At 42.3% G+C, this 24,582-nt stretch overlaps 2 protein-coding genes across 4 annotated transcripts in view; one reads left to right on the top strand and one right to left on the bottom strand.

Annotated features, from left to right (window-relative positions):
• Window positions 1–414: 414 nt before the first annotated feature.
• On the top strand, window positions 415–16,270 carry PCNX4 (pecanex 4). Its single transcript, XM_035327993.1, has 12 exons — window positions 415–781; window positions 3,526–3,581; window positions 4,229–4,955; window positions 6,545–6,724; window positions 6,816–7,330; window positions 8,132–8,232; window positions 8,382–8,504; window positions 8,646–9,009; window positions 11,451–11,554; window positions 11,999–13,035; window positions 13,542–13,728; window positions 14,104–16,270. Exons 3-12 carry the CDS (start codon window positions 4,267–4,269, stop codon window positions 14,353–14,355), a joined length of 3,552 nt encoding a protein of 1,183 aa, XP_035183884.1. The 5' UTR covers window positions 415–781; window positions 3,526–3,581; window positions 4,229–4,266; the 3' UTR covers window positions 14,356–16,270.
• A 2,144-nt stretch (window positions 16,271–18,414) lies between these two features.
• DHRS7 (dehydrogenase/reductase 7) overlaps window positions 18,415–24,582 on the bottom strand; it is a 36,483-nt gene continuing 30,315 nt past the window's right edge. For all 3 annotated transcript variants that reach the window (XM_035328332.1, XM_035328331.1, XM_035328330.1), the window contains 3 exons: window positions 20,938–21,060; window positions 19,335–19,550; window positions 18,415–18,626 (listed from right to left, as the gene is read on the bottom strand). In XM_035328332.1, coding sequence (XP_035184223.1) covers window positions 18,591–18,626; window positions 19,335–19,550; window positions 20,938–21,060 — 375 coding nt within the window. In that variant the 3' untranslated portion in view covers window positions 18,415–18,590. The remainder of the gene's footprint in view (window positions 18,627–19,334; window positions 19,551–20,937; window positions 21,061–24,582) is intronic.

Raw genomic sequence — 24,582 nt, 5'->3', positions numbered from 1 at the left:
AAGCTGAGGCAATGAATTCATCAGAGAAAGGGGAAAACGCTCCAAGAGCGGCACTACAGGATTTGGGACAGTCAGCAGCGGCCACCCCCGGGCACAACTCTTGTGCGGGCTGAGGGATTCTCTCCACATTTAATTCTGGGAGTTGGCTAGAAGGCCACAGGTCCCTCACGTGTGATTTTACAATGGGAAGACGACAGCTATGTGTGGAAAGACACAGCGTCTCTGAGGGAAGCGGTGGCGCTGAGCACCGGCCTGCCCCGGGGCCAAACGATCCGCAGAGGGGGCGGGAAGGCGGCCAGCCCTTCGCCACCGCCTCGCAGCCCGTGTGCCAACCCCATCGAGAGGCCGCCCGGGGCAGAGCCCTCTCAGGCCGGGGCCATTTCCCCCGGGCAGCCCGGGCGCCCCGCGCGGCCTCGTCCCTCAGGCGGAGACAAAATGGCGGCGGGGGCTAAGGGGAGGGGGCGCCGCCGCCGCCGTGAGGCCGGGCCGCGGCGTTGCCGATAGCCACCGCCTCCTCCCCCATCATCTCCTCCTCCTCCTTCCCCGCCGTCCTCAGCGGCAGCAGCACCCGGGCGGAGGGGCCCCGCCGGCGGGGAGGAGCGTTCGACCGCGGCCTGTGCCGTTCGCGCTCCCTCCGGAAGGCCGTGGGGCCGGGGTGTGTGTGTAGGGGGGAGCGCTCCACCGTCCTTCCTCCTCCTCCTGCCGCCGCAGGCTCAGCCCCGTTCCCCCTTCTCCCCACCGCCCCGCAAATCCCCTGAGCTGCTCCGAGCCCGGGCCAGAGGTAGGTGCCCGCCTCACGGAGGCAATCTTCATCACGGCTGCCTCTTGCCGGCCCCGGCTGCTGAGGTGCAGACACCTGCCCCCCGGGGACGAAGAGGGGGTACGGCCATCCCGGGGGGTGCAGCAGCAGCCGGGCCCTTCCCTGGAGCAGGCGGAGAGGGGCGAGCCGGGGGCCGGCTCTGCCAGACCGGCGTTGCCTCCCCTCTGTTTCTACCCCCAGGTAGCCAGCCCCCTGTCCTCTCCGTAGTTAAAAAACAGCAGAGGGGTGTTTGTTGGCAGCCTGGCAGGTTGCTGGATTTCTTTGCCCTGCAGAAATGCTGGGGGAGAGGTCGCTGGGCAGCAAGCATGCTTAACCTGCTGGGGGGCCTGCTTCGTCAGGTGCAGAGGTGCAGGGGGCTGCAGGTGGTCCTGGAGGTGGTCCAGAGGTGGTCTGGGGGTCATCTCATCGCCTGGGGATGTGTTCCCCGTGATAGGAGCCCGGCAGCCAAAAAGGCTGTGTTTTCTACCGGGGGTCTGGTGTCAGCACTGCTGGGGAGAGGTTCCCAACCATCTCCATGGGTGGGAAGCCAGTCTGGCATAGAGCTGCATCTTTAACCATGAAATGGGTGGAAAGGTGGGCATTTTAGCGTGTAGGTTTGCACAGGTGCATCTGGATTTGCCTAGGCAGGGGCTGTCTGTAGCTTCCCCCGCAGCTTTCATGCTTGCATTTGTCCGTGGTGTGCTAGCAGGTGGCTTATAACCCTTACTTGGTCTCGGGTGAAAAGAAGACCACCTAGGTAAGTAGTTTTAAGCCTTACCCGCTTCAGCGGCTTAGATGACTGAGAGCTGTACACATGTTCTCTTGTAATCTGCTTGAAATAAAACCAAACCGCACTGATCTGTCATCGGTGTATATGAAGGATGATGTTTACCTAGAAAAAAATTCACGCCTTCATGTGAATTGCTGCCTGAACCTATGCAAGATTTGTGTTGTCTCACTTTCTTTTATGGACATAGGAAGGATATTGCGGGGATAACACATTAAATGGTTTTATGGTGTTAAAGTCCTTTTATCATCTGTGTTACAATAGTATCTAAGTCACTTAGATTCCTGCCGGTGATGACAAACTGTTGTCGTGCAGACTGTTTGGGTAACCAGGCAAGTTGTCACAGTCGGGCCAGGCCTGTATGTTAGGAATGTATATTGAAGCCAGGTCCTGTAAACACTTACTAATGTGTGGAGTCTTGTTGCTAGGGCTTTGCACAGAAATAACGAGACATGCATGAGTGCTTCTTTGAAGTCCTAACGCGTTACCTGACTATTTGGAAGCCAGGAGGATAGCTGACAGTATCATCTCCATATTTCTTGAGCTTAAGTCTTGGACTTGTCGTTTATAAATAAACTAACTTCTTTTTATGGCTCTTCTTAGGTTTTGGAGTACAGCCAAGTAGAACTATATTGTTTATGTGCATAGATTTTGTCTCGCGCAAAGATGTCTATTGTTTACACAGAAACTGTGAGAGGAATGTTTTGTTAACATTTTGTTAGCAATATAAACTGACAAACACAAATGCAAGCTAAAGCGTGAAACAAAAATAGACCTTTTTAGAGAGAGCAGAAAATCACGGCTGCCAGAAAACTGTTTTTAAGGGAAAACTGTGCACCTTTTGGTTCTACATTTCTTTTAAACTCATCTTCTGTCCTTCACATACATATAAATCTACTGTGTTTAACTTTCAGAGCAACTTTTTTTCATGCATATGTAGCTCTTTAGGCAGTGTTTCTTTTTATAGACAAGATTGTCTGAATTGTTATTTTTTTAATTACATTTTAAAATTGTTTTTAATTGGGTGTGTCCATGTTACACTTTCAAATTCTTGAATTGGCTGCGATGAATTTCCCTCTCCATTGTCAACATGTGTCTTTTCCATTATGACTGGCTACTGCCTTCTCCTTCCCTTAAAAACAAAGAAAACTTACAAAGGCTTGAAATAATAAGATCAAAAAATCTTTATGGTTTCAGTATTTCATGTTCTATATTTACAGACTCCATTTTGGAATTTTTGCAATTAAACAAAATCCCCAGTGTTCATGGAGACTGGTTAACAAGCCTGTAGGATCCTGCTTTTCATTACGGTGTGTGTTGACTTGGTGTACCCTAAAAGCAGATTTCCATTTGTGATGATGCCTATCAATGGCCTTAAAGATATCTCATTGGCGCTGTTTCTAGCTTAGATCTGTGATAACAAGTATCTGCCTGCAGTCAAATCATGAGTATCTGTTTAAACGTGAGGAGTAAAATGTGTTCAAAAGCACCTGAAAGTATTTGGTTTTGTAGAACAAAGAAATCACGGTGGCTGGAAACTCCATGGCAGTAAAGAGTTTATTTTTACTATATCGGCAGTGATAGCTAATGGGTGTTCATGAGGCATACAGGTCCAGTAGAAGGCAGTCAGAATTTCAATACTTGCACAATAAAATTCAGCATCTCTTTTTTAAAGTAGTAATTATGAAATTCTTTTGCATTGCAGTCTTTGTGCTGTTTTTCAGCCTGTGTCTTACCTGGAATATTCGTACCTGTCATTCATGGGTTTTTGCTTTTGAGACCAGTAGCATAAAATTATATTTGAATGCCGTATATTTGAACCTTCTTGCGTTCATTAGTTCTACATTGCCTGATGCCCTCTAAATGAGTATTCGTATCTGATTTTTATTTGATGATTCACTGTGAAGGTTTACAGGCATGTTTTTTTCCCTGTTTTCAGCTTTCTCCATTGACATAAAGAAGATGTTGATGTGCCAATTCTGCTACAACTCACAAGTATAGTGTTTATTTCTTTTTTATTTTGTATGTTTTAGGATACAAAAAGTGAACTGTTTGTTGGCTGTCTCATGTGGTACTTTGCACACTGAGATCCTGTTCTGTGACTAGGCTATGTAGGGAGGACATTTTACACAGGCAGATAGGACAAGGGGGAATGATTTTAACCTGAAAGAGGGGAGGTTTAGATTGGATGCTAGGTGGAAATTCTTTACTCGGAGGGTGGTGAAGCCCTGCCAAAGGCTGCCAGGAACTGTTCAGACCCAGGCTGGATGGGGCTTTGGGCAGCCTGGTCTAGTGGGAGGTATCCTTGCTGTGGTACAGGGTTGGAACCAGATGGGCTTTAAGGCCCTTACCAACCCAGGCTGTTCTGTGATGATCCTATGACACTAAAAATGCTGATGCGTAGAAACGATTTTTAAAAATTCTTTATTTTATATAGTCTTTTTTCCATCTTAGGTGTTTGGTTAGTAGTTGTATTCTGGTAGCAAATTCTGTGGATGCTTTAAGATAATGTTTACTAACACTAACATGTTAGAAATCCACTACATTTTGGTAAATGAAAATAGGACAGAAAGATTCCCTGGTGAAGTTTTGCATTCCAGATTCGGTAATGTTTCCTTCTTTTTCTTTCTGTTCTTTTACAGGAAAAATGATACTCATCCAGCATTCCTGAGTAATAAGAATGGGTCCAGATGTACCTCTGCTGAATGATTACAAGCAGGAGTTCTTCTTGAAGCGCTTTCCACAGACTGTGCTGGGAGGTCCCCGGTTTAAATTAGGCTATTGTGCCCCTCCTTACATATATGTGAATCAGATTATTCTTTTCTTGATGCCATGGGTTTTGGGAGGAGTAGGAACGCTTCTGTACCAGTTAGACATTATGAAAGACTATTACACTGCAGCACTTTCAGGAGGACTGATGTTTGTTACCGCACTTATTCTTCAGATGGCAAATATATATGCAAAACAGAAAACAGTGACAGTAGAAAGAATGCAAATTCAGAATACACTAACAGATGAAGATGAGTTTGAATTTTCCAGCTGTGTAGGTTCAGAGACAGTAAAATTTATTATTCCTGGCAAGAAGTATATAATCAACACTGTATTTCATTCGTTTCTGGCAGGGGTATTGTGTGGGCTGGGAACTTGGTATCTGCTGCCAAACAGAATAACCTTGCTGTATAGCAACATTGGAGGGACTGTTACGATCTTTGTATTTGGATGGGTGACTGTATGTATAGCAGAGTATTCGCTAATCATAAACACAGCTACCGAAACTGCTACTTTCCAAGCACTGGATACATACGAAATCACTGCTCTGATGAGACCTTTCTACATTTTTGTCTTCATTGCAGTGGATCTTGCACACAGGTAAAGCTAATGCAGCATTTTGCTAATTAAAGTAATGGTTATTGTGTATATATTTTAATAAGAAAGAAGAAATCTGAGGTTTTAATCAACTGTAGGGAGTCCAAAAGAATCTAGAAGGGCATTTAGCAGACAATGATGCGCTACATCATGCATAAAAAGTTGTTTTTAATTTTTTCTAGTGTTCCATATAAATTCAGAAGCCCCCGGGAGAGCCCTTGAGAGGCTTCTAAGTTAGGGACAGCTAAAATTGTCTTCTACTGTTTTCAGTATTTTTGTACAAGAGCATTTGCGTCAACAACCTTTTAAAGAATATGTTCTCAAAAATATGTTCCTGATCTGGAACTGTAAATTTAAACACTGCAAACTTCAGGAGTACCAGATTTATATCCAAATTTTGTCCTGCAATGTTTTCTAATTTAGTCTGTGCAAAGTCACTGCAGAGGATTATAAATTACAGGCCAAAACACCAGGAATTTGGCTTTTAATGAGTGGATAAACCACTGTGAACCTTGCTGTGTGTTTGTTTTGTGGATCTTGAACTTGGGTTTTTAAATGCTTTAGTAATAAGAAAGAACTACATCATTGTGCAAATGGGAGACTGTTTTATATTTCCATTTTTCAGATGAATGTCTTAGCTGAAGCATTTGTAGAATCTCTTAAAGCAAGATGCTTTTAGTTTTACTTTATGCATTCTTTCTCCTTGTCAGGTGACATTAATATCACTTTGCCACATGTACGTATTTTGTAGTTGGGGTACTTCAAAACCATTTTAAAAAGCATGTTTGATTTTACTAGTTTTGCACTTGGAGATGTCTTTACCCTAGTTGCTTCTTCTCTTGGACCCCAGTTCTTCCATCTGAATTCAGGAAGAGAAAAACCTTTAAATTCCTTACCAAATTCTTTCGAGGCTTCCTTATTTATTTACTAAGAAGTAGAGAGAAGTCAAGTATCTTTGCAGTCCACCGTTAAGTAAATGAGCTTGCTGATGAACTACGATTAAGATGTATGCGGACTTCTAATACTGATTTTTATATTTTTTTTACAGAAAGATTTAAAAGCTTTTATGTACAAAATTACATTTTACTTTCTTAAAGAGAGTAGATGCCTTGATGTGCAGGCAATGTGCCAATTCTTTCAGTGTTAACGCTTGCATCTTGGATCTTGGACTTGCATAAAAGTTTTGTTTATGTGGTTTTGATATAATACTTAACTTTTTTTTGGTAAAATGTTTGAGGTTTTAGAGCTTCTAGACTTTTCTTTGCACAAGTATTTCTAAGTTTATAGTCACAACAGTATCAAAATAACTAGGATACTTAGAACATTTGGCTCATCTGTGTAATTTGAAAGCTTCCAAATTTTTTAATAACAAAAAAACTAGCCAGTGTTCCAGTGTTCTAGCTGATGTATTACTGCCCCAAGCATGAATTTATGTGCTTATTTTTCCTTTTAAAAAAATAGCAGTTGAGGTTTTGTAGATTGAATGTGTAATGTTTATAATTCTGGATTTACTGTACTAGTTAAACAAAAAGCCTTCCCACACATCGGCTATGTTTTCCTTCACAGAAGTCAAATGCATTTCTTCTTTCCAGGTTTGCTGTCAACGCACCCATTATAGAGCAGACAAACCAGATTTTGCACATCGTATTTCTTTTTCTGCCGTTCTTGTGGGCAATGGGAATTCTGCCCCCGCTTGACGCACTTTTTCTGTGGGGAATGGAACAACTGTTGGAGTTTGGACTAGGAGGTTCACCTATGTCAAGTAACACAAAGTAAATTTTGTTTATATAATGATAAAATATAGCAATGTTGTTTATAACCTTTTTCTTTTCAAGCAAATCTTTTTTATTTTCTCCTTCACAGGTTATTAGTAATGTTTCTCATTTCTGCTGGAACAGCAATAGCATCGTATTTCATTCCCAGCACTCTCGGTGTGATCCTCTTCATGACTGGATTTGGGTTCATACTGAGTCTTAACCTAAGCGAGATTGGTTTTGCCTTCAAACACATCATGATCAGCCATTTAGCCTCCAGAAAATCTAAATATATGCACAGTGGTCTTAGAATACAGTTTGGGTGGAGGGAATTTATTTTTTATTTGACTGTTTTGACGCTTGCTCTCATAGAAGCTGGCCTGCTGCATCAATTTGCAGGCTTTTCATCATTTTCCAAAGCCAGTCCTCAGGCTATAGCAAGTTACATCCTGATTGTATTACTTGTAATTATGTGGATTCTTAGAGAGATTCAGAGAGTGTACTTGTTTGGAACCTTCCGAAACCCCTTTTATCCAAAGGATATCAGGACTGTGACTGTGTTCATGGAGAAGCAAAGAAGGCTAATGAAAGTTGGTGTTGTCAGGAGGATTTTACTAACACTAGGTAGGAATACACGCTATCTGTTGTTTGTTAGATGATGTTATAGGGAGATTGAAACAACACTAGAATTACTGTACATGCAAGACTGTGAATGAACTAAGAAAAAACAAGTAGTTGAAAATACTGGTTGATGTTTTGCTTGATTATGCATTGAGGTAATAAGTACCGGTTCCGAATATTTGAAAGTGATAACTGCTTTTTTTAAGAGGCAAACGTAAGAAAATGAGCTTTGAAAAACTTCATCTCAGAAAGCAAGGCCTTTTAAAGGATTTTGTTTACAACATCAGTATTCGCTTTTGAAAAAAAATGTCTCTTCTAGGTTTTAACACAGGTACTTGGTAAATAAAATGAACTGGAAGTCTTCAAGCTGACTATACTCCTTACTTAGTTAAAAGGAACCCTTGCTGGTAGAGATAGGGACAAATTTGTTTACTTCGGAGGAACCAAAATTTGACCTAAATTAATTTAATTTCATTTTAAAAATGTTATTTTGGGGAAGTGGATTGATGAGCACTATTCCAGGTTTATTTTTACTTGTTAATATGAGTATTGCCATTATCCGTGGGGAAACAAGCGATGTAATAAGTAAAAACTAAGCATTGACATAAATGGTTGCAGTCTCGGGCCATTAGTGCAAATACATTGTTTGATATCCTGGAAATGTAATACAGAGAGGAGTTTGTAATAATGAAGGGAGGAATTCTCTTTTTACACTAAGATTTCCATTCTGCAATAAGACTTTACCTCTGTAAACTTTAATTGTGTTTTGAAAGGAAATCAGTTATTCTTCTGTTTCAATTACAGTGTCTCCATTTGCTATGATAGCATTCCTGTCACTAGACCGTTCGCTACAAAATCTTCATTCTGTGTCTGTTTGCATTGGATTCACAAGAATATTTAGGATGGTAATTCAAAATTTAATTACATTAGCCTAAGAAATTCTCTTCTACGTGGCTTAAGTATTAAAATGACTTGGAAGAAATATTCCATGTCAGGAAAGCAGAGAGAAGAGAAATTCATTTTAAAATGTATGTCTAACGTGTCTCCATTTTAGGTATGGCAGAACACAGAAAATGCCCTGCTGGACATAGTGGTTGTGTCAGTGGCACAAATGTTGGTGCTCAGCCCAGACCTCTGGTGGAACAGGAGCCTTGATACAGGAATCAGACTCTTGCTGGTAATTGTTGTAATTATCATTGTCAATGATAATCACACTTCATTTTCTTATAATTCTTCTAGATAAGGCAGCTTTAGCCGTGCTGAATGTGTTCTGATACAGAGTATAAATAAGCACGTGCTTGTTGTACGTGTCTTGCAGGTTGGTATCCTACGGGATCGACTGCTTCAGTTTGTCTCCAAGCTGCAGTTTGCTATAGCCATTCTTTTGACATCATGGACAGAGAAAAAACAACGTCGCAAATCTACCGCCACCTTAATCACACTGAATGTGGTTTTCTTCCCAATCCTGCTGATCTTCATCGCCCTCTCTGCTCTCCTTTCTTCTCCGCTGTTGCCACTCTTCACACTACCGGTATTTCTGATCGGGTTTCCTAGGCCTATCCGAAGCTGGCCAGGACCGGTGGGCGCCACAGCATGTGTTTGCTCTGATACAGTGTACTACCAGCAGATGGTTCCAAGTCTGGCTGTTGCTCTGCAGTCTGCATTAGCAGCCGGTAGCCTAGGTAGGTGTGCTAGCAGCACTGTGATGGAATGTATATAAATATTTTGAGAAATGTGATTTTGCTGGGGAATAGGAGAATCAGCATCTGATTGAAACCATATTTCAAATGCGTAGGTTAAATCTGATATTCAGCGATTGTTCATTTCAAGAAAAAGTGGTTACTTCTCATACCTCTCTGCTTCATATGTTCTTGTGAGAAAGTAATTCTTTGTTGTCTTTAAAATAAGCAGAAACAAAGCCGTGATGAAACAGTATCAATCCTAATCTTTCTGTGCTGAACAAAAAAGGTGCTATGGATTTATGTCACCTAATTAGAGGCAAGTGTATCGAGAAGTTCTCTTAACAATGAAGAGGAGGAGGTTTCAAACTGCTCTTAGAGTTTACGTATGTGCTTTTGTTTTCATCAGTTCCATTGTTCAAGGACCAGAAAGTGATTTTGTTAATTTGGATACATTAGGTAGGTAGGGTGGATATGGACTGGATGTTTGTAAAACGCATGTTACAGACTAACTAGCAGTACACAGCTGAGACCAAAAACAGTTGATGAGACGTCATATCTCATGCAGGCAGTCAGGGTGAGGTTGTAACAACATTTCTGGTCTTAAAACCTGTGAAAGACATCACGATGGGTATTTCACAGATTTATATAAACAGAGGTGAAGAAATGCTGATTTTTTTCCCAGCTGGAGACAGGATAACTGTTAAAATAGCAAACTCATTTTCTAGAGAAACAGTCTTTGTATAACATAAATAATCAAGAGCTCGTTGCCCTTTGACAAAACATAAACATTTACATAAGCCTCTTAGAAAATGGCTTGCAACTGGAAAAGTTGGACTGATGTTTAAAGAGAGTCGAAGTTAACCTTAATCACTTCTTTCCTGAAGAATGTATGCAAGTGCTTTACTAGGAAATATTGCTGCAGTTTTAGTACAGGTGGAAAGGTATTAAAAACTAGTCAGTTTTTTCTCTAAATAGAGAGATGCTTCACGGTCTACTAGATCAGCCTCTGTGCGTGTGTTTTTCTATTTCCCCATTGCCATTATGACTGTGGTGACCTCAGATTAAATAATTTAAAACATCAGTCTTTATGGGAAAAATGTCTTCTCTTTAATGGGAAAATCTGTGAATGAACATCTTCAAGCAAGAAAAAATGTTGTGTTCTCTGATGAGTTAAAATTTGAAGACATACCACTTTGTGTGTCTGTATTATAATTTAAAATCATACTTTTTTCTATGTTAAGGAGTTTTAGTAGCTTTAATAGCTAGCAAGAAAAATATTAAAATCTTGCCAAAATGTTAGCAAGAAAATGCACTTCATTAGCTCACTGGGCTAGAAGAGGTTACTTAAATTTTAACTAGAGATTAATGGTTGGTTTCACTAATTCCATTTTACAACATTCTAAAACTGAAATTCTCCCTACAAGTGAGTGATCACTCGGATGTGAGAGAGAGCAGAAGCAAGTTGTAAGCTGGCACTAAAGGTACCTTACCATGCTAAGAACAGCACCATTGTGTTGGAGGAGCTGACAGTAGGCTGTAACTTAAAGAGATTATAACCACCAGTTGCTCAGAAGTTTGGCATTGTCTTTTTTACTGAAATAGGTAGAAGAGAAAAACAATACTTCGTTTTTTTGGACATAAGCCATTTAATTTTAACATTAAATGTGTATGATACTGGCTCACATATCTTTAAAGAGAAGCTCTTAGAAGTAGGTGCTCTTGAAAATGTAGATCTTTATTTCTCTGCTTCTATTTATGTATCTGTAAAATGGGTACAACACCATGTCATTGGTAATCTGACAGTTCTGCAGCCCTCTGCATTTTGCATCCTGGGGGATATTTCTAATCACTCCAGAATGCAGACAAATTAATTTAGGAACTGGTAGTGCTGGTAGTGTAGGTACCAATTCCTGTTGAGTTAGATTTTTATTTCCCCCATGACAAGTAAGCTCTGTACTCCACAGTAAATAGGGCCATCAAGGTACCCATGTGCTAGTGGATGATTCTTTACTGTATTCAGCAGTCAGAAGAATTTTAGATCTCCAAGTGACCCCTGTGGGAACTGTGCACTTGGAAATGCAGCTAAAGATGATCTTGAATCGTGAAAGTCACGTCCACAAGGGGAACTGAGGGTGGGGTTGCTTAACCCTGGTCCAGTATGAATACTGTAGTCCTGTGGTTCTGTAAGGGTTCCCCACTTTTCCATAGTGTTTGCAAAGATAGCACAATTTCAATATCTACCTTTGCAGATAATTCCTTTAAGATTCTAGGGTACTAATTTGCCAGTTTTAATTATTTTTTTATGTTGAATGTTTTGTGTACACAGTCATTCCTTAGCTGGCATGTGGAAAAGGCTTTCATTGATCTAATGCTACAGTTATACCACAGTTTCTGGGTATTTTTTTTTATTATTATTATTTTTTATTTTTTTTCTTGTCTAGGTCTCTCTCTACCTGGATCACATTACCTGTGCCGTTTTCAGGATAGACTGATGTGGATATTGGTGCTAGAAAAAGGCTTCACTTACTGTGGTGTTAACATTAAGGTAAGTGCATGCTGAGGATTAACTTACTGTATAAGTAACTTATATGTTACTTATGCAATGTCATTAATTTACCTGATGTTACAGTCATTTTTTTAAGATAAGTGTTACTTTTATATTAACTGGTCTTAGAGCTGCCGTGCTTAGCAGTTGTGAAATTGTCATCTTGTAACATAACATTTGTAGTAAGCTAGTTAATACAGATCTGCATGAGGCGAAGTTGTTGGCTTCTTCATAAGACTCTTATCTGTGCCTAACAGTGTAGTGAGTGCTTTGGGGTTATCATTATATCTGGTTAGATTTGTAGGTAACTCGCTTCTGGAAGTAGTGATAATGGAGCACATCTTCATCTGTGGAGAAAAATGTTGCAAGAAAACAGAACTTGCTAGTATTTAAGCGTAAGTACTGGTGAAGACTAAACCCAAATTGTTCTCATTTGTGCCTTAGGGGCTAGAATTGCAGGAAACGTCCTGTCATGCTGCTGAAGCTCACAGAGTTGATGAGATTTTTGAAATGGCCTTCGAACACCAGGAGCACACAAAGATTCTCTCTCCTAATGACCATTTTGGACACATTTTGACTCCTTGTACTGTTCTACCTGTGAGACTATATTCCGATGCCAGGAATGTGTTATCTGGAATAATCGACTCCCATGAGAATTTGAAGCATCTGAAAGATGATTTCATTAAAGTGCTTGTATGGATGCTTGTCCAGTATTGTTATAAAAAATCAAAAACATGGGAGAGCCTGAGCAGTGCGGACAAGAACAAAAAAAGATCATTTCCAGAAAATCAGCACAGCGGTGCAGCAGAAACACCCAGGCCTCTGAGGGATGAAGATAGCTTTAGTGTTGATACAATTGAGGACTGGACTGACGATAGTGACATTTTTGATCTTGAACCCAGGGGCAAAATGAGAGACAGAAAAGAACCAGGACATTTGGGAATGACACCAAAAACACATCTCTCTATTCCAGGATCTGTAGAAACACAGAGCCAAGATGTCCCACAGGAAATGTCACCAGAAGATAAATTACACAGGGCTGTTGTCCTTGGGCTTCCTGCTGTAGACAAAGGAAAGCAGGAAGAAATTTTACCTCAGGTAGAGTTCAGTTGCTCTTACTCAGAGCTGTTGAGCATCCCTGAGGAATGGCGAACGGCCCCGGTGCCTACTTCAAAAGTCAATGAAATGCGGCAGAGGTTTCCAGAAGAGTGGTACCATTTCATTTTGAGTCAGCTGGACTTTTTTCATCTGACAGAAAAGCCCTCCAATTTACTTGAAGACCTGATGAAAGACAAAGCTTTGAAAGATTTGTACGTCCATGGTGTGTTATCGTGTTGTTTTGGTCTGTTTGGACTGGATAACACTGTGCCAGCCCCGAGCCATGTGTTCAGAGCATACACCGGTGGCATCCCGTGGTCTGTTGGTTTGGACTGGCTAACGGGCAAACCAGAGCTGTTCCAGCTTGCCCTGAAAGCATTCAGGTAAACAGACACAGATTTCAACAGTGATACAGGAGTACTGGGCTTTGAAAGTATCAGTTTACTAAGAGTAGTTCACCTTAAAAGTAACATTTAAAGATTTTTCTAGCTGCTTTCTACATACATACCCTAAGCCATGAAGCCTGTGATAGCCTTCTTTAGACCCTTCCCCACTGCAGCTGCCTCCAGTACTGGAAATCTGCCTTTTGAAGGGGGAAAACACAACATCTAATCAAATTGTGGTGGAGTTAAATGTTTGTCACTTTCCATTATCAGGCAGAGGTAACAGTTTGGGGTGAAGGAAAGATGTTTCAGCTAATGTGTTTCATGTCTGGGTGAGCTAAAAGCAGTGCCTACTAACTTCTACTTCCTCTGCTGACAAGCGATAACTTAAAAGTTGGCACTGCTGAGAGGCTTTCTTCCTCCTGTCATTTGCAGCAATGCTTACTGTAGGTCTTTCCATGCCTTTCATGATACACTTTTAAACTGATGGTTTCCATGCCTTTCAGATACACTTTTAAACTGATGGTTGACAAAGCAAGTCTGGGGCCAGTTGAGAACTTCAAAGAACTCGTTAACTATCTGGAAGAATACGAAAACGATTGGTACATTGGGCTGGTATCGGATCTTGAGTGGCAGCAGGCAGTTCTTCAGGAAAAGCCATACCTTTTTTCGTTGGGACATGATCCAAACATGGTAAGAAGAAAAATTACTGATTAGCAACATCGAAGCTTGGTTTTCTTTTCCATTGCTTGTTTTTTTTTTCTCTCCCCATTATTGTGTTCCAAAACACAAAGCTGTGCAACCATATTTGTGTTTGTACTAGCCGGGAACTGACATCACCGTTGTTGGAAATAACAAGGCATTGTTCTTCAGATGCAGTAAAAATTGCTGATTGTGTTCCAGGATGGAAGAATTGAATCAGGGAGACCAGTTTAGACAGCTTGCTACTTTAGAGGGCCGGTGATTGTAGCATGTGAAGTCCCAAAGCTTAATGTAGTGCTTTGTAACTAGAGCATTGTTGTCTCTTTTCAGCATGTACTGAACGTTTTGATCTGTTTGTTTTTGAAGGGAATTTACACTGGGCGAGTCCTCACTCTCCAGGAATTGTTAGTACAAGTGGGAAAACTTAACGATGAAGCTATCCGGGGTCAGTGGGCAAATTTGTCCTGGGAGCTGCTGTATGCTACGAACGATGATGAAGAACGCTACAGCATCCAGGCACACCCAGTTCTTCTGAGAAACCTTACTGTGCAAGCTGCGGACCCGCCTCTTGGCTACCCCGTTTATTCATCCGAGCTTCTGCATCTGCCTTTGTTCTAGGCTATCTGTAGCACTTTGTATTATTATTATTGTTTTGTATTTTCCATCTGCATGTTGGAAAACATGCTCATGCTACGTTTATATGCTAGAAGTAAGAGTTTACTCTAGTAATGGCGTTGGGTGGCAGTGCCAAGCCAGCGTCCACAATTTGCACAGAAATGGTGCTAGCCAGAACCTTCAGCAGGCAGGACGTTGCGAGTGGTTTTCTTGCTGCTGGAACATTTGAGACACCATTGCCTGTGTGGCTGACGAGCCAGGAAATGCTGAAATTCTCTCCTCCGGGTTAGAGGGGAGCAGCATGATTCTGATCATTAACTATTTTTGGTGCATTCTATTTTTTTTTCTTTTTAATAGTTGGACAGGTGACTTGCGCTGCCAAGTTACAGCTCATTGTAGAACCGTCAACCACAGAGTTGGTAACCAAAGTGTATATATGACTATTTATATGAATTTTTTTATTCTGGCCATTTTATATTGGACTGAGTTCAGTTTTAGCATTTGTAATATGACCTTAGGTGATCTTCGTTAGCTCTAGTAAGTTACCAGTTATGTGCTTCAGGAAGAAAGCTGGGAGGATTTTTACCAAAGTGCTTGTTCTGGGTTCAAAGACAATTTGTATAAAACAGTGTGCGGTCTGACACACTGATAACCCCTCTGACCTACTGATGAACGTGAACATGTCTAATTAGGAGGAAGAAGGAATTTAAGTCCAAATGGATTAATTTTATTTTCTTCCTCCAGTATCCATATATATTTATATGTATATATATATAACAAGTTTCTGTGTGTAACCTGTGTCCACACCACTAAGAAGTCTTCCACAAATACAGTGAGAGGTTGATGACTGAGGGTGGAGGGGTGGGAGGAGAGGAACCCACCTGTCTTTGATAGAATTTTTATTTTTTCAACCTTTGCAGAGGTTAGAACAGAGTTTGGCAATTGGTTTATAGTATTACAGGTCTCCTTGAAGACCGGTTTGGGTCATCTCTCCAGCGATTTGCTTATCCTGGTCACTACCACCCGTCGTTAGCACGTGAGTGTACTTTCTCTAGATCAGTAGTTACAGTGTAGTTACTGCTGGTGTATGTGTAGCAGGATGTAAATAATTGTCTGTCTTTAACTAGGATAGATTTCAAAGAGATCTGCTCTGTAACCGTTTTGGTATTGGGTTATAAAGCCCAGCACTGTTTACATGGAGCATGTTTATTACTTCTACACCTCACCTTTAAGAGCTTTTCCTATTGGATAAAATTTGTCACAGGACCGTGTACTACATGCTTAGCTGTTAAATGATTGTTTTCATTGGTGACCATAAATTATCTTAAAGAAATCTGCAAACCTTGTAATGGAATTCAGAAGTGGTAATGAACAAACGTCAGACCCCAAGGTACAGCCCTCTAACAGCACACAGAAATTCACACAGAATATTAGTGGAATCAGCTTTTGGAAAGTGATTGTTTGGTGTGCAGGAGCATAAATAGCCAAGTGGCGATAACCTGCAAAAATCCTTGGTTGGCCATGAACTGTGTCTGGAAATGCAGAATTGTGGAAACAGATGTGGAAGGGCCTTTCAGAGAGCTCATGCTTCAGCTCACTGTCAAAAGGAATTATTCCTGGCAAACGTATAATCCAACTTAAAACATTTAATATCACCTATAGGATGAGCTTATCAAGTAGTTCACTACAGTTCTTTGCTGTTCTTGCAACAGTTGGAGAGGGATTGTTGTTTGTTTTTCCTAAAATTAATTTAAACCTCCCTGCCTTGTTGTACGCCTCCTACTGACTTGTCTTCTGTGTGGTTACAGAAGTTTTAAATTTTTTCTTTTTCCAGCAGCAGCGGTCTTTTATTTGATGGTTACAATTTCTGCCCTCCTTTTTTGTCTTCTGTAAACCGAATAAACTAGTTGAGAACAGACTGAAGAGAGCTGTGATCATTTTCTCTTGCTGTCCTCCGGTTCTCTCCATCTGGTACCCAGCCTTCTTAAAAGCGGTGCTGGTAACTGGCCCTGGTATTCCAGCCGAGAGCTCGATTGGTACCAGATGGAGGACTAGAATTACTTACGTGCAGAATTCCTGTTTATGGACAGGAATGTAGAGCTAGGCTCTAATGCATTGTAACATCCTGTCCCCTGCTATTGCAGGCAGTGTGTTCTTCAGCCCTTATTCAGTAGTACGCTGAGCCAATTCACACATTCCAGGGTGTTTTGCAACAGTATGACCCCGATTTGTGTTATGATTTTCTAACCCTCTTCAGATTCATTTTGTTTTTGGCAGAATAAGTTACAGCCTCTTGTTCTGTACCAAATTTATGCAACTGCCTGCCTCTGTTAAGTGCGTTACTTTGTGTGCACGTTCCTCGAACTGTCCCGTTTGTTTTGGAGCATTTCTTTGATTTATCAAGAACCTACAGCATCTGCAAGCCTGGTGCTGTCTGCAGCTCTCGTAAGCATGTACGCTGTTACAGTACCGATGGCGTGCTACTGGATGGAGAGTCTGGTACTGAGCTTCTGACAGGCCACCGCACCATTTTCCTGCTGTGTACTGTTTTAACCAGGTGTGCATCAGCTTTGCTGACATTCTTCCTAAAACCTACTTGCTTTACAGATTGCGACATTCATCATGCAAAGGTAAGCTTAAAACACCTTTACTGGGGCTTTGAAAAACAATATTGAATGAGATCAGTTTTAAAGTAACTTTGTAAGAAATGTCAGTGCTTACTGGAGGATTTTTACCCTTCTGATCCAAGTAAGATTTTTTTCTAGCCTTCGCAAAAAACATCAAGTCCTGGAGACTGCTTCAGTCCCATTTATGTTACCACGAAGCAACAGGAATCAGTTTAATGGAGTGAAATGAACCTTCTGTTCTTCCAGAGCCGCATGAGGCAAGACACTTGTCACTTGATCAGTCACTTTTTTCTAGACAGTATTTCATCTTTGTTGAATGTCACGTGAAAAATGTCACTTCTGACATGCGCTGCTACACTTGGTAAGTTTCAGTAATTTATAACTGGGCTGTTAGGGTTTTATGATTGCTGAACGATGTATCACACAGTAGGTTTTCTTCTACCTGCAGTTTGTGGCTAGAGGTGCATCCAAACATTACTGGGGCCTTTGTCAACAGCAGGAAGGTCACCGAGCTTGTAAACACACACAGGTGACCCCTACAGAGGGGTGCTCTCAGCTAACGGCTGAACTGGATTTTAACTAGATGGTAGAAGTTTTATAACAGTGGTCATCAGTTGTCCAGCACCAGGAACGTTGAGACTTGCATCTGCTCTGTACAAAAGTACCTGGTTCTGACAGTGCTGGAACTGGTTCATGCTTAGATCACCCACAGTGCAGGGCCTGCTCTAATTCAGGTCTGGCACTGTTGCCTTGGCTCCAAGCAATCTGACATGAAGGGGGGGGAAGGGGGGGCGTCCTCATTAGCACTGTGTCCCCTCTCGTGGCTATGGGCTGTTGTGCTATGGGCAGTCATTCCCTTCCTCGTCTCTTCACGATGCTCCATAGATTTAACATGTGCCAGGTTTAGTGCAAAGCTGAGCACTACCTACGACAGGTTACAAGCACACCGTCACGCTCTGGTCCTTCCTCCCTATGCTGCCCAATTCTCAGACTTCACCCAACAACCAGCACACTGAGCTCTGCGGACTCTGAAGTGGTCCTTAGAAGTACTCCATCTTCAGGTTTCTAAATGTGACAGAAGTTCAGGGATTTAGCCCCCACCCCCCCCCCAACACCTGATAACACACATTTTGCTCAGACCAACTGTACAGCAGCCTCAGGGCTGGTGGCCAAGATGAAATATCATCTTTTCTCAGACACTAATATATCCTGGACCCTTTATCACAAGCTTCTACTTATTTGTTTTTTGTTCTTTTTTTTTTTTTTTTTTGCTCAAGGTCTGTTGGGCACAAACATGCGGGAAACGGGATCCTGTGGGTAAGTGATTTGTAGCCTGCTCACCAAGTATTTGTTAGTATCACAGCAGCAGAAAAACACAGTAACAATGCTTGGTTCCTGTCTCAATTCCTGTAAGCTTAAAATAATAAAAACCAGGTATGTTTAGAAACTTTTATTTCACCAAGTGCGTATACAGCTTGATAGATTTGTCAAGTTATATGACAACAAAAGTACAACAGATTAAAAAAAGTTTTGGCTTGCGGTCAGGCAATATGAAAAAAAGTTTCTCTGTCTGCATTAGCACAAGAAGAGCAGGATTTTGCCCGTTTCTCCTTACTTCTTCTTTCTCGAGTAAGAGGCATCGGCGTCCTGGAGTGAGAATATATTAAGTCAGCATTTCCCCTCCCCTGCCCTAGAGGGCATTCCCCGGCCCTCTACTGCACTGAAGTCCTTCACCCAGCGTTACTTCGCTTGAACTGGCCTCTGACAGCGGGCAGTTGCAATGCGAAGGTAGGAAGCTGCACGTGTTGTTCCATTTTCTGATTCTGGAGTACTTTAATGTGGTACAACAACAGCACGGTAAGGAGAACACAACACCACGCTGCACGGCTGTCTGCTGGGAGGTGAATGAGAGGGAAGAGACCTGACAGACAGTAGTGCTGCCTGACGTGCTTCGGGGAGGTGCTCTGATTACACGCCCGATATAAAAACTAGACTGACCTAGGGGAGAGCCTGTCAGCGGTCTTAATTTCAAACTGCATTAAATAATTCATGCTGTTGACTTGCAGCTGAGCTCTGCATTAATGCTGAATTCTCAGCTCGTGGCCTGTGTGATAAAGATCAGAGACAAGACCTTTGGCACTGCAAGATGTACTCGCTGCGCTGCACTGTGACGGTGCGGCAGTAATTCTAGACTACCAGGCGTGCAGCTACGGGGTCGAGCCTGGCATCAGCTGCTAGGGAAGTGAGGAGGAGGAAAAGAAATGGATCCAAAATCACAGTCCCAACATTCCTGCAGCTAAAGAGCCTGTCAGCAGGGTAAAAAAACGCAAGCGGAGGAGAGAGGAATAAACTTACCACGCCGCTCTTAAAGTTTTGTATTCTCCTCTTGCCCATTCTGTTCATCAGCCACCAAGCCCAAGTGGGCGCGTACTGCCAGAGGTAGCAGACGGCCAGGTAGGGGTGGTCGCTGATCCAGGCTTCCTTCAGGTCGTTGGCTGTGCTCACCAGCGTGAGCCGGACGCAGCGGTCGGTCGGCATCTTGTGGGACTGGTCGCCGCTGTTCTCTAGTGACTGGAGGAGGCAGGGAGAGGGCAGGGATTAAAATGGGGCTTCTGTTTGTGGGGGACAGGGAGAGGAAGAGCCAGGTTCTGCGCAGCAGGCACAGAGTTTCTCCACAGTGCAAAAGTAGAGTAAGTGTGAGAATGCTTACGACTTTCCTTTAACACATGCCCTTCAGTAAAGCACCTTTAAATTAGTGTCTCAACTGATGATTTAAAGTTTTTTTTTAAAAAAAAACACCTTCAAAATCTGTTCAGTTTTGCATCGACTTATACTTTAAATTAGATGTATCAGCAAGTTACCCGTTCTGGAGCAGAGGGCTCCGAGAAACGTGAACTTTTCTCTTCCCAGCTGCCTACCCCATTATATGTTACAAGTTACTCTGTAATCAAACGAGTACATGAGGACATGTCCCCTATTAACGTAACATTCCTGCCAGCTCTGCTCTGTGCGCAGTTATCTCAAGAGAAGAGCAAGAGCCTTTTTCAGTGGCAGTGATGTCTTGTCCATAGGTAGCCCATAGTGAAATAAGCCACAGCCCTGTGAATTTGTATGTTTCATTCCAGCAATAACAGACTGCTCTGTCATCTGTTCTTCTATTTCCCAGAGCAGAAGCAATTACGGCCTCGATTCCATCTTCCTCCTAGGTCTTTTGCCATGCTGAAATCTGAGGAATTTGTTTTGCAAGATTTCCCTATTGCTGAAAAAGTACTTTGTTCTGTGGAAGTATGCAGCTTCGCAAGCCAACATTTCTTTCAGAACTCCATTGAACAATGGGAAATTTTTCTTCCCCTCTTACTGCTGGCTTCTCCTGAGCTTCAGATCAATTGAATTTATGACAGATTACCAATATCTATCACAGTAATAATTTCTGCCAGCTCTTTTGTTAGACAACCTTTACTAAAAACAACTGAGCAACTGGAAGGTTTTGCTTTTCATCCTTAACAACTACTAACAGGAAAAGAATGCAAGCCTCGCCTCAGCTGACTCCAGTGGCTGTGCCAACAACTGCACCAAAGTCAGCCAAACAGAGGACAGCGTGACTAGGGCAAACAAAAAGCTACCTGTGCAGACGCGACGCTGTTCGGCGCTGTACAATTGTGTCTAGAAAATCTTGGCCTTTCCCCCAGAATTGTGGCAGGGCAGCTGTACGGTAAATTTCACTAGCTGTGGGTTGTATATGTTGGAAGAGAGAAGACCTAACAACTCCCCCACTTCAGTTGGTATGGACTTAATACTACAAAGACCTACACATCAACATGGGTTTCTGCATTAACCAAAGTATGTCTTGGTGAGAAGATGAGGTTCGTGCTTGAGAGGGAGCAAAAGAAAAGAAAACCCCCAAAGGGTAACTGTAGCAAAACTTGGATTTATCACAACAAAATTTAAGAGTCCTTACCTTGGAAAGATTCTCCGTAAAGACATTTTGTATAATCTTAGACTGTACAGGTCCTGGGCATATGCTGATAATACTTATCTCAGGGTAGTCAGTCAGCTCAGTCCGAAGAGAATTAAAAAAGCCCTAGAAGAAAAGGCTGTAATGTGACCTTCTGCTGCATTTCCCTATGTGGAAAGGTATAACTAGGTACAGATTTTAATTCTGTTTCTATGCCACACAGCAGTATTCTACTGAAAGCAGTTCCTATTTGACATTCAATGGGTAATTTACAATTTTATCTGCAATTATGTCTATCACTGAGGAATCTAACCCTGACTTCCCAAACGCAGGAATCTCTACACCGCAGCCAGACTCTGCTGTTCCCATACCGAGGGCCAGCCCCCCCTCTCAGAGCACTGTGGGGGCTCCTTACAGGGGGTACGGCACATCGTTAGCTCCTGCTGCAATTAGCTTGGATACAAATGCTCAGCCTTGCTGAGCAAGTACTGCAATATTGTGGAAATTATTTTTTGCCAGTGAATTGCTCTTTGTGGTGAGATTAAAGCTTTTGAAGTGTTTCCATTAAGAGGTGTATATATGAAAGAGAAAGACGCTTTCATCACACCAAGCCAAAGGAGCAACCTGGTATTTTAGGGGAGTACTTCCACACCACTGAATACACTTCCAGTGCTACATTTGCATCCTCGTAGACAAAAAAAAAGCTTAATTCAGGTCAGAGATATTCTAAGTTAAACTGCAATTACAAAAGCCGTAAGTATTTCTTTTCCTTAAACTACCAGGATACAAATTGTCTCAATGTCTAGCAATCTGTGTATAGACAGCAGCTGTGACAGGGAACAAGACCAGTTCAGGAACGTGCCACCTACCGAAGTTGCTGCTCAAGCACTACCGTGCTACGATTTGGCAAACAACATACCGTGTCTTATCTTAGGTCTGGCTAACAGCAGTTCCCTGTATTTATTCTAGCACATAATTTTGTGTCACAACACAGACAGAAGGCCAGCACAGGCTGATAAACTTCCACCGCAGTACAGATTTAGGATTTGGCTGGCCCAGAGCTCTTCACTAAATCGCAATATAGGACTGGGATCAGTCAGCTCACTCCTGCGATGACACGGAAGAGGACAACTGGGACAACCCACTACAGCTAGGCAACGAGCTGCATGCCTGTGCACACTTACAACCAAGAAGGGACCGTGGGCTCTGATTTCCCAGTTGCTGGTGGCTAATTTCAGCTTGCAGATCGCATGCAGGCTCTGCAGCGACAGTCTGTAAAAACACCAACCACGTCTTTAAACTTTTACATACTGAGGGCCATCTCTGGGCCTTGTCAGCTTAGGAACCTAATATTGAAAGACTGGGAAAGGCTGAAATGACTTCTACTAGGACAAAAATGTACTTTAGAAATTCCCCTAACGATCAGAGACTGAAGAGACAGTGGCAGCTGCTGCTCAGTGCGGTCCATGTGCCTATTAGACAAGTTCCTGATTAAGGAACATTTTGAAGATCACCATTTCCGACCCACTCCACATGCCACCAATTATATGAATTACAGCTAGATGAACGGCGTATGATCTCCACGAGCATCGTCACACCAGGAGAGAAACTGCAACAGCCAGACGCTGCCTCCCGTGCACTTGACTCATGCTCTTGCAGCTCTCCTTGCAGAACTAAGTAAAGGGTAATTTCATTAGTGCAATGTTGTTATGAAGAATTCCAATGGGCAGGAATCGAGGCGTGCTTGTTTCAAGAACAAAGTTTAATTCTTAACAGAATTCTTTCCATCCTTCCCCCTCCAATTGCAGCATTAACTGTGTCAGCTGTGGTAGACTTCAACACATGAATTTAAAAAACAACCACTGATAGATGAATTCATGGCAGATGAGGACGTATTTCACAGAATCACAGAATCACAGAATTTCTAGGTTGGAAGAGACCTCAAGATCATCAAGTCCAACCTCTGACCTAACACTAACAGTCCCCACTAAACCATATCCCTAAGCTCTACATCTAAACGTCTTTTAAAGACCTCCAGGGATGGTGACTCCACCACTTCCCTGGGCAGCCCGTTCCAATGTCTAACAACCCTTTCGGTGAAGAAGTTCTTCCTAACATCCAACCTAAAACTCCCCTGGCGCAACTTAAGCCCATTCCCCCTCGTCCTGTCACCAGGCACGTGGGAGAACAGACCAACCCCCACCTCGCTACAGCCTCCCTTGAGGTACCTGTAGAGAGCAATAAGGTCACCCCTGAGCCTCCTTTTCTCCAGGCTGAACAAGCCCAGCTTTAATAACTGGTGGCTAAAATACTGATCTGCAGTTCAAGAAGACCCTAGGCTGACACATGCTGGGAAGACACAACATGGAAAGCATCGCTTTATGCCGTGTTATTTTTCCCCACCTTCTCTAGTCATCGCTTCTTGGTCATCATCTGAGATGGGCTACTCAGCTACCTGCAGAGGATGGCCGTTCTGACAGCCTTCCTTTATGTGAGCTGTACTGGTGATGTTTGGTATCTCAAAAAAGCTTTAATAGGAGGGTTCACGCCCACACCGATCCCTAACTCTAGACTGGTAAGAGACTCTCAGACCAAGCCTGTATTTGCAATTTAGATTTCAAAATCGGTGTTGCAAATCACGTTTTAACCCTTGGAATTAGTATTTACAGGATTACAGTGAAAGAAACCAGAAAGGAGGTTTGGAGTCTGGGCTGGTTATTGAGCAGAAGCAGAAGATAACAGAGGTATAAGCAGTTCAGTTAGCTTCTTTTTAAGTAATCCTGACATTTTAGTGAATTACTTCTTTTAAGCTTCTCCAACATTCTCAGTCCTAACATGAAATTCAACATTCGGTGAATTTTTAAAGCAACACATTAATTCCTCTGCAACTAATTAGCCATGCTTATTCCAACAGCACCGCAGCCAAGAGGTAATTCAACTGAAAGAACACTTTAAAATAAAGGAGCATAAATGGAGCCCACACTTCTGCTCACTGCATTCTTCTAATTTAGATCTACTAGACCTAAGTCAAAGGCTGGCTTCTAATGGGCAATTTCATCGCTGCCGCCTAAATGAAGGGTAGCAGCTCTCTCCCTGTCATTAACTGAAAATCTTCTGTTAGCAGAGACCTGCCACAGTCTTCCACATCTTCATTCTTTCAAGTGTCTAATGGCTTTGCAGTGTCAGCCACTAGTTACGTGTTTGTTGTTGTTAGTCAAATTGCCACAAAGATATTGATCCAATAGGTTAAGCAAAGTTACTCACTCTGCTCACGTGCTTAAAGCCAGCAGGGAGTAGGAACGTGCCAGTTTTTGTTTTTAAAATCATCACTGAGCACAGCTGAAGTTTAGCTTACTGAGATCAAAACGTACATTAGCAGGAAGTCAAACAGTGGTGAAAGACAAATACGTCTAAATAAATTTGCTAGTTAAACAAACGATTCCGCAATGATAAAGGCAGCGCCCGCCCCCCCGCAACCCCCCCCCCCCGACACTTTTCTCAGCTTTTATGTTTTTCTGCATCAGAGAAATGGCTTTCAAAAATCTTTCCAACCAATATTGAAAATTCAGTGTTATACAGAAGGTATGTCTGCCTTCCTAAGGCACTATGAGCTGCTAGTTCACACCACAGCAAGATTAAAAACTCGAG

Source organism: Oxyura jamaicensis, chromosome 5 (assembly GCF_011077185.1).
Source record: "Oxyura jamaicensis isolate SHBP4307 breed ruddy duck chromosome 5, BPBGC_Ojam_1.0, whole genome shotgun sequence".
Taxonomy (NCBI): Eukaryota; Metazoa; Chordata; class Aves; order Anseriformes; family Anatidae; genus Oxyura; species Oxyura jamaicensis.
This window is presented reverse-complemented; position numbering and strand designations above follow the sequence as displayed.

What these genes read in the sequence shown, in the direction of transcription:
- PCNX4 (XM_035327993.1), top strand. Translation starts at nt 4,267, where the DNA reads ATGGGTCCAGATGTACCTCTGCTGAATGATTACAAGCAGGAGTTCTTC. An exon ending in ACTGTGGTGTTAACATTAAG is followed by an intron (nt 11,555 to 11,998) that starts GTAAGTGCATGC and finishes TTTGTGCCTTAG; the next exon opens with GGGCTAGAATTGCAGGAAAC. An exon ending in CTTGCCCTGAAAGCATTCAG is followed by an intron (nt 13,036 to 13,541) that starts GTAAACAGACAC and finishes CATGCCTTTCAG; the next exon opens with ATACACTTTTAAACTGATGG.